Below are 10,235 nucleotides of genomic sequence, written 5' to 3'. Positions count from 1 at the left end.
TGTTCCGTGTGTATGGTAAAAGTGAGACTGGAAGAGTGCTGAAACACGTGTAATGGGTATCCATGTATATCGTATAAATCATATCTTAAATAAATACAAAACTATTTTATTATCATCTCTATACGTAATGAAAGTGTTTCCTACATATCTATTTCGGCGATTACGATCCACAATTCTCAACAAATCTTAACCAAATCACTTGTAATAACTAGCGACTCAAGTAGCAAACGTCTTCTTGCAAACTGTGTTCATAGAGACTATAATTTATATTTACTATACACATTCCGTTATGAGAATGTTAAAAAGGTGTATCCGTAGAAGATAGGTAACATACGATTTCCAAGAATGCGTTCTTCGATGTGTATTCCTTTGCTACGAATTGCAGATTTCGACAAGCGCGTAAGAAGCTGGGAAATTCGCAAATCTTGAGAACCAATTGTTTATTGTTTTCATTATTTTAAATTAAATTTATCATTGGATTATGGAAATTAATCATTGGATCAGTAACCAATGATTAAAGACGATACTTTCGACAAGAAAGAGAACCTTCCCATCATTCCCATGGAAAAGTTAATAATACACTTCGTATCGTACTGTTCTTTTCGAAACATTCGAGCAAGTTCGCTGTAAATCTTGCGAGTGAAGTTTCGGGTACGAAGATTCGGTGGAACTTTCAACAAGTTGACACTTTTTCGAGATTAATCTTCCGTTAAGTAGATCTTCCCAGAGAGCCACCGTATCCCAACAGAGTAATTTATCTGCGAGAGATTGAAAAACGTAGTTTAGGGACAGAATCTCTTCTACGGTTAGTTGTCCCATAGTCCCCTCCGAGACACAATATCGTTGGAACACAGTTCCTTAAATACGCTAGTCCATGTCGGGCAGTAAAAAGTATATTCAGGGCTAGTTAAAATCGAGCACGATCGTACTGCTACATTTTAACGGCTAATTTAAGGCGATTTAACGATGCCGCCTTAAACTGTCCCGCTAAACGACCGCGGAACGGTCTAACCACCATTACCCGTCATTATATCATCCGGCATTTCGAGTCACTTAACGTCTCCTTCGAAGCAAGGAACACGTTCACCGATTTCTCCTGCGTTGACCGAAGCAATTGCGCACTGTTTAACGAACCACCAGACACTATGTGTCTCTTGTTTTTTATACTCTGCACCGAACTTTTGTATTCTAACGTTTTAGTCTCCGGCGAGTGGACGAAGGGAGAGGAAATGAGGAATAAAAGCGTTGGAAGGTCGAAGAGAGAGTTCGAGGGCGAGTACCTAGTGTTTCCGGAAGGCAGCAACATTCAAGTGAGTCTACTTCTTGATGAAACTTCCCGATTATCCTAGAACATCGTTACTTCCCTTTAATAACATCGTGGAAAACTCGGTTACAACGTTACATTCTGTGAATCACGCATACACGTCCGTTCTTGGCCGCATCTTAACTGGATAAGTTGCCGGAAGTTGCGCTGTAAACGATGCTTGATAATTTCTAATAAGCGGGCTGGCCTGAAGCTGGCTGCGTATCGGCCGTGAGTCCTTTAGCTTCGTGTGTTCGGATGTTCCCATGGAAAATTCAAGCGCTAAAAGGAGCTGAAAGCAGCTTCTCCTTGGAGCGTCGGTAATTGGGTGAGATGAATTGTTGATAGGAACGGAAATTCGAATGCGGGCTAACGTTTAACAATCAATAAAGCGTCGGCGTGACACGGTGAACTTTGACACGGTGGACCATCTTCCTCCACACTTTGCCGTTTCATTGCGTGCATTTTTCCTCGCCGATAAAACTTCATTGCTTCCCATTCATCGGAGCCACATTTTATCGACGAACGAACCACTTTTTTCCATTTACCAATTGCTGTCGGCATCTTCTTACTCCAGAAATTACATTCACGTGTCATCCTCTACTTGACCACAGGTGTGTTTCTCCATTTCATCTTAAACAACTTGGCAAATTTCGAGCTGGGTGTTGCGTTTAACATCCCAAGAATGCCCGTTTCTGCCCACAATGTTTGCCCGTATCTAAACATACAGTGTGTCTTTATATGTCAGCGAAATTGCTGAAACGTACTTTGGATCAAATAGATGGAAAAAGTTTATACGAATCCGTGATATATTACAGAATAAAGGAGATATTTTAAGAGATAAAAGAATCCTCTTTTCAATTCAAATTTTTGTTCCTTTGTCATCGAGATTACTTACTTTTTTGATATTAGATTCGAAAAACACATACCTTCAACACTTTATAGAAAATAAATAGCAATAATCGGGTTACGTATGATGACATTTAAAATGTATAATTTATAATATATCATGTAATATATCATGCCCGAGTCTCTCCGCACTGTAAAAGAATTAAAGTATAGTTATTACGATTTAAAACTTCACGTAGTCATGTGTGTTGAGGTTATTCGGTGTGTAAACAGAGAAAACACGTGGATAAATTGTAAGGTAGAAAATATATTTAAATAGAAATGTAATAAGTAAAAATACAATTTGAGCTGGTCCAGATCCGCACGCTAGCTGTGTTACCTAATAACTGAAAACCCCGAAGCCAACGTCGCCTGTCTACTGTTTATGGCCTGACTTCGTCGCAGTCTTTTGTCTACGCGCTGTCGATGGCTTCAGTGCTTGAGAAAACTAAAAAAGACCAGATGTAGAGTTTTCTTAGAAGTGGTAACCACTTCAACAATGTGAATAATAACTGACACTTGAGACAGTAATAATTTCGTTAGGAAAGAAAGCAAGAAAAGTTTAACGCTATGAAACCGAAAATTCTATTCTATAAATTGTACACGATGGATATGGCTCCTTTCAAGCTTTGTAACTCCGTAGTAAGCCATCTTCAAATACAAGTTCATATAAATCTTTTTCGTCTATTCATTCTACTCAATATGTTGCATTAATTTCACACCAACCTCTGTAGAGACATTTCGTAAATCCCCAAAGAAATCATCAAATCAGACTTGCACGTATCTCTCGAAAGAAATCATTCAATGGCCGATGTCAAACGTTCGATCGTGCGCAGCTGGTGTATTGCATGACCATCTCTACCTACGCGAAGCCTGAGGGATTGTTCACCATCGGATTGACGGCTGGCCAGGCATGGGAGCTGCCCTCGAAGAGCACGCTGTCGAACACGTTCGGGGATTACCATCGTCGAAGCAGAAGGCAACTGTACCGTAAGATGGAGCTTCTTTTGGGAAGGTAAGTGGCGGGAGAAAAGGAGAAGGAAGGAAAGAAAAAAGAATTTCTTCCGTTTTCTGTCTACCCGTCTGTCTTTCCGGCCTGACGAGGCTTTCTCGAGCCCTTTGCATGCTTCGCCGCCCGATTTTCGTGCGATGAAGAATTCCAGACAAGTTTGTCGGTCGTTCCGTGCAGTCCGCTCGAACGATTCCTGAATCCACGAAGGGATCAAAGAGTATTATATTTACGAAACCCTTTGCTGGCTTTTGCAACGTGCATCTGCGCCGGTTTACCAATTTTCTTGCTGACTCCTGGAAACGTGTTTTTCCTTTACAATTTTTTAATGAGTTTGCTCGCGGAAATTTTTCCACTCGAAAATATCGATCTGAAAATTTCGAGGTTCTCTGATTAATGGAGAATGTAGTCGTGAGTTTCTTTTAATCGATTATTTGACGAGAACTTTTTAAGAGCTCTTTTGATAGATTTCTGCAAATCGGAAAGATCGCATTCGAGAAACACTCGCGACCTTGTTTCTTTAATCGATCCTTTGACAATAGCTTTTTCTAGATTTTGTTTCTGATGACTTTTCCCAATCGAAAGGTTTAGATTTGGGAAATTTTTAGCCTTCCTGCTAAACAAAGAATATATACGCGAGTTCCTATTCGAGAATCCCATAAGGGGGATGATTGTTTCGATGTAAATCACCGATTGTTAACGCGCTGTTCTGAAATAGCTTTAACTTATTTTCACTGATAACAGAGCGACAAGGAAAGCTCTTAACGAAGTTGGTCGATGTAGATTCGATGCGCTTTTACGCTCGCCGCGGTCACTTAGATAGCAATTTGGATATCGTGGCGCTCTTCCAGAACTTGGTGCCGCCCTACGAAATTAAATCCTCGGCTATACGAGATTGTGAAGGATATCGAAAACGCGATTAAATCGCGATCTTCAAAGGGGATACTGGCAAAGGGCGCCATGCATTTACAATTAACCCGATCATCTAGAACGATGCTAGTCACTTTTCTATTTTATCAGTGAACAAGGCGATACATAACTTTATTTAACGATACAATATTTATCGTAGCGTCTTATATTGTAAATATTATAAAAGAAATTTTAATGTAGCCAACTTATACGTAGAATGATAAAAAAGCAATGTATCATCGAAGCTTATATAAAATATAATTATTATATTACCTGTTCATTAAAATTTCCCATAAAAGGATTCGAACGTTTGCTCACGCTGTCTGTTACGATTTGAAACTTCTACATGTGAGCCATATCGAATAGAAATCAGAATTGAGCATTATTCAAATGAAATATTTAAGGGGGTATTCTAGTCTAGAAATTTGCAAAAATCGAAAAATTTTGTTTTTCATATTTCCAAAGTTTAGACATTCAAGAATATGCCCTTAAAAGGATTTTTCAAAATTTCAATTATTTTATGAGTTACAGCCATTTTTGTGACGTGGCATCTGCTCCGGTCCGACCGGAACAAATGAACAGTAGACGGTAGACGTTGTCCGAGTAAACTTGTCTCAAAACTTTAAACGCGTTTTTCCCGAAACTACTTTTTTCGAGTTGACGTGCACGATATCTCAAGCTCTAATGAACCAATTTATTTGAAATTTGGTGTGAATATTCTTTATACATTCCTCTATCGCCTCAACCACGCTCAGATCAAAATTTTTAATTTTACTATTTTTAAACAGTACGGAATTGCCAAAAAACATGCCAAAAAGGAAAATTTTTTTCAAACGGCCGCCATTTTGTGAAAAAATATTGTTTTGACTTTTCCAAGGTCCATGCTATAGCTGCATCTATACTAATTAAGAATCCGTTCAGTTTTATTGCTTCAGATGACCAGAAGGGTTGAAATCATACACGCCAGGACACCCTTTTTTTTACCACCACCCATTTTGCCAGCTCATAACTTTGTGAATTTTGAGTTTTTTTCGGTGAATTTTTTACGTAATCTTAAAATATCAATAAACAAATGCTAAAAAGAATTCATGCCTCTAGACTAGAATACCCCCTTAAAAATTAATTATTTAATTCTGATCACTTAGACCATGAAAGACCTGGTATTTCTTATTTACACTATTCGCCTGTTATTCTGTTAATATTCATCTCCATTAATCTGCAGGTAATTTCCATGTAAGCTGCCCATGGAAGCCGGTTTTACTTGCTTTGGTATTGTCTTGCCCCTACGAAAGGCAAGTCTTTCTTGCAGCGGCGTTCGAAGGGTTCGCGTCATTGTTCCTTTCCCCAGAGGGCCTGTTCGTTGTCGGCCCTGGCTAAAGAGGCGTTCTGGATGCAAAACAATTCCGCGGTCTCGAATTTTTACTGTCGATAGAGCCGGCCTTCTCCACAGCCACTTGTCCGATTCTCGCCGGATAATCGCGAAAAACGACAACGAGAAGCGAGGGAGGGTTAAGTGGCCGGCTCTCGAGCCAGGTGCTCTTTTTCCTCTCTCCTCGTCGTCAACAAACGTTGACCCACGAAAATGGCGGAAGGCGATCGCGAAACGTTAACCGATGCAACCTTCTCTGCCTTTCAGCTGGCTCAAAGCTCTCTATTTCCCTTTTTACGTCTCCCTTTCTCTTTCTCTTATTCCACCTCGACTACCGTTTCAGCTCTTTGGACGCGTCCAGAAGAAGCTGACGGACGGAACAAAGCACGGCGCTGCCAAACTGAGCTTTCGCCGTTCGTTTCTCTGTCGATGGAACGGAGGGAAGAGAGAAAGAGAGCGAGGGTGGTGAAAGAGCCGTAGGTTTTTGGCGGACGGTCTGCGATTGTGCGGTTCTGAATCGCGTTAACGATAAAGCGGCTCCTTTCTTCGTGCTTCGAGCCTTAACTTGGAATTTCGACCAGCGAACGAACGAACGAGGCATCAGAGAACGTGGCTCGCTTTGTTTCCCCGCGAATAATGCTGCCTTAGACGTGTGATTGTGCACGAAACCTTAAGAAGTCGATTGAGCTGGAACTCGAGGGTCGATCGGCCGAACCTGAAGCTGCCGTTGATCCATTCGCCAATTGTTTCGATGTTTAGAATCCGCGTGAAAGTCTTCGAGTCATAAATGCCACGCGATTCCATTCCGATATTTATCCAAGAGCATCGCTTTTGTATCTTAAACCTTTCATTCCTGTTAGAGTTCGACGTTAGTCTAGATTTATGGCAAGAGACTATTTTCGAGACACAGATTTAGTTTTTCCATCATCTGGCTGTCGATATTCGAACGTTACGTGACTTGATACTGTCTCCGTCCTAAGTTGAAACGCTTTTCAGTTTTCTTCGGTTCTGAAACCCATTACCTGACATTTCAAAACCGAAGGAAACTAGAGTATCATATCATATTCTTTACGCGATGCTTAATTATTTCTCGTTTAATCTAAGCTAAAATAAATAAATTAGAAATTAAAATTAAGAAATGCTTAGTCATTAGAACTTCGTATATTTCAACAGATTCACAAAAATTTTAATAAATATCATTTTGAAGCGACTTGTATCGGTAAGCGAATCGAGCGCTGAAAACATATCCGACAGCGTTCCGGTGTTGACAGACGCCGCAGATTTCTCCGGATAAGCGAAAGGGGTGCATTACGCGGAAGCGTAACTGGAAAGAAGGCGTTATCGATCGATTAAAACAGCCGTTCGACGCAACGGCGAGTCGTCGCGCGGTCGAGCATCGCGTGTTGCTTGCATAAATATCTTCGATTGCCCGATATTGGTAACCATTTGTCAAGTTGGTGTATCGGAGTTCGGCGCGACGCCGACAAATGGTAGTCAAGATTAATTTTTATATTTATGCTCGTTTCATTTACTGCCTGCCGCGTTTCCAAATCGATTTCTCGTTCGTTCGCCTCGTTACCGGCTTCCAACGTTTCGCCCCTAGAGACAATAAATACGCATGGTGAATCGGTAAACTGTCACAGGAAATGCTGTTCCAGCGTCGTTGAAAATTATTTTCCCGACACGTTTATCCTACCCTTGATCGTGCAAGATGCTACGTGGCAACGAATTTTCTGATCGCAAGGACAGCGTAGATATTCAGTTGCACTTGATCGCTGTTCCATTGTTCTCGAAGCTGGCTGCTGTTAACCGGATGCACACGTAGCTTCAAGCAAGTTTCTCTCGAAGGTAATGCGAGCGAACGACAACATCGACTGCATTAATTTTAATAGCAACCTCGGTGTTTCGAATATACGGTGCGACGATTACAGAAGAGATCTCGATGTCTTCGGCAAAGATTATCGTTTACGGTCGGAGGTACAGGGTGATACAAAATTAACACGGTCATTGAACTTCGATACTTGATGGGGACCAGAAATGGCATCCTTCGAAAGTTTCATTCGATAATTTTTTTACGGTTTCTGGGAAACATTTTGTACATATATTTCCACTTGTATCACAAAACATTTACAGATGCTCAACTAAAAAATAAATATCTTACATCGATTGATACCACAGTTGCCTCTAAAATCCTCCAAATTTGAGTCACCTGACACAGCTCGACTTTATCTCGAGATTCGCAGCAGGTTGCAGCGCACAGCGTGGCGAGTGTACAGCATCGGATTATCCGAATCTTAATAGGAAGGTCGTGGTGCTTTATGTATAATCGGCAGTATTTACTCGCGGGGAAAACGGTGGCAAGGGCGAGGTTAGCTGGAAAGGGCGGAGAGAGAGCGGTTGTAAACGTTCGCTGGTTTACACCGAGCCACTTCGTGCTCGGCCAGTATCAAGGCACGATGGTATTATTGCGAACTTAATGAATAGACCGCCGACTCACGGACAGCCAAGCGACGATAACGAGCCTGATAATGATAAACGATCCGTGTGTCCCTTTAACCACCCTCTAACCATCCTCTCTTGTTCTATCGTGCAAGCCAAGGCAAAGATGGAAAGGCCTGCGTCCTGAAGGCAATCTGCAACGCCTCTAGAAGGAGTCGGAGGGAGATCGGGAATGGCCATTTCCTCGCAGAGATCATGCACGCTGTGTTTTCGTGAGTATATTTTAACGTTTAAGTTAATAAATAATTTGGATTTCGTCGGTCCCCTTAATGAAGCAGATAAAACTTAAATCGCTTAAATACATTTGTTATAACGCCGAGAGGATCGATCAGTCAGCCGTTGATCGAAAATGGAAGATCACACGGGGCGAAGTGCGATCGACGGAGGAAGATTGATCGAGGTAACATCGAACAGCAAAGAGATGACGGACCAAATGGAAAACGCTGATTAATCAAACGTTGATCGGCGCGAGGGAAAGTGAAAACGTCGAGAAGGTGACGACCAAAGTGAGCACTGGTGAATGGTTAAACGATGATTAGCAAAAAGATTGATTAAGGAGGAATATCGAGAAGCCGGTAAATAGCGGAAGATGAAGAAAATGAGATGCGTTGATTAATCGTGGATTGATCGATGAAGGAAACACCGAGTGGACAAACTGAACGGAATATAATTTTTCTTAACCATACTCGGCTTGAAGAAAATAAAGGAAAAAGAGGACGTACACGAAGTGATAAAAGATGGAAAGAAGTTAACGAAGATACGAGGGGAAGGAGATGACGGATGCATTCGCTATCAAAGTGTCGTCGTGTTCACGTCTTTCGTGAAGTTATCCTGAAGAAGCAGCTCGAAGCTGGCAGCATGACGGTCGCGTTACACTTTTTCGATAACACGTTGAATTTATTCATGACATCCGGTGTGACGTTTAACGTCGTCATCGGACCGGCTGCATCTAGGAAAAGTTCGAAAGCCCGCCGAGGCTCGTGCAATTCCTTTCCACAACTTTTCCCGTCGTTCCGTTTTAATAATCGTTATGAAGTTTCCGGCGCGGCAAAAATCAGCGAGCTCTTCCACGGCCCCGAGGCCAGCCAGCTTGTTGTTCTATCCGGAAGAAGACCAGTTCGTGGTGTTGCTTCTGATAATTACCAAGGTGGTGCGAAATGTTCGAACTTTCCTAGATATTTCCGGGTCGTTTCGATTAGTTTCGAATTTCACGGAGCTAAAAGGCGAGCCATAAAAAGGCTAATCCTTTAGGCTTTTACGATCCGGCGTCTTCTTCGACTTCTCGTTCTCGTGCAACTTCTCCTTCGGACGATTACGCGCGAATACTTTGTAGATTATTTACTCATCAAGATATACTCTTTCCTCCCTTTAATAATTACTCTCGCTCGCGCTGCACCGATAATTCAGCGAAGTTTCCTCGTTTCAGGTTACCAGCGAGCTACGACAACACTGATTCAATGACCGAGTATGAGAGAGCTTACTTCCTAAAAGAGAATTGCAACGAAGCGCAGCGGAGATGTCCGGATGTGTTCTAAGAGAGAACGAAATCCTTCTTCTTAATTTACCAAATAACCATGCCGAGGCTATGGTGTCCAAAGAGGTTGCTCGAAGACACTCGAGTTACATTTAATTACGTACACCGCCCAATGGCCGTACCTTGTGCACTGGCTATTAGATTAACGTCGAGAGCTTGCAAGTGAAACTAATCACAGTGTCATTATAATATTTTCATCTGTTTATAAGTAATGCGAATATATGGAAATTATGCATCGACAATAGTGTTTGTTAGAAATCTAATGAAACTTTGCGTCGTTGATCAAATACAAATTCTATCACGAAGATATGGAGTATACGTTGCACCGTTCTTGTGTCACAAGCCTTTTTGAAATAATATTCTTGTTTACAATCGTTTACACTTTCAAGGCTTGTAAAATATTGCTTTATGAAACGAGAAATCAGGTTTTACTCCAACGACTATGCTCTGCAGAATGACCAATCAATTTGACTGTTACTGGTATAAGTAACAAAATCACTTTCATTCTAAATGAATAAAACAAAATAAAATTTTTTTATTTTAATATCTTTAGCTATCCCTGCAAAAGTTATTACATCATTGCGGAGAAAAAATATAACATGAAGTAGGAATTTTAAAATAAAGTTGTCAAATCAGTCATTTTGACTGGCGTGGTAGTTCTAGCGTTAAGACTTAAACGATGAAATAGCCGATAATTTGTTCTCTTTATTATGTTATATAATTT

The 10,235-nt window shown here is 41.1% G+C and overlaps 1 protein-coding gene across 1 annotated transcript; it reads left to right on the top strand.

Moving 5' to 3' along the window:
* Positions 1-1,046: 1,046 nt before the first annotated feature.
* Positions 1,047-9,827, top strand: LOC117212080. The gene is made up of 4 exons (XM_033456560.1): positions 1,047-1,310; positions 3,028-3,206; positions 8,073-8,189; positions 9,404-9,827. Exons 1-4 carry the CDS (start codon positions 1,146-1,148, stop codon positions 9,510-9,512), a joined length of 570 nt encoding a protein of 189 aa, XP_033312451.1. The 5' UTR covers positions 1,047-1,145; the 3' UTR covers positions 9,513-9,827.
* The last annotated feature ends 408 nt before the right edge of the window (positions 9,828-10,235 follow it).

Source organism: Bombus bifarius, unplaced genomic scaffold (assembly GCF_011952205.1).
Source record: "Bombus bifarius isolate JDL3187 unplaced genomic scaffold, Bbif_JDL3187 scf7180000008274, whole genome shotgun sequence".
NCBI lineage: Eukaryota > Metazoa > Arthropoda > Insecta > Hymenoptera > Apidae > Bombus > Bombus bifarius.
The sequence above is the reverse complement of the archived record's forward strand: the minus strand, read 5'-3'. Positions and strand labels throughout refer to the sequence as shown.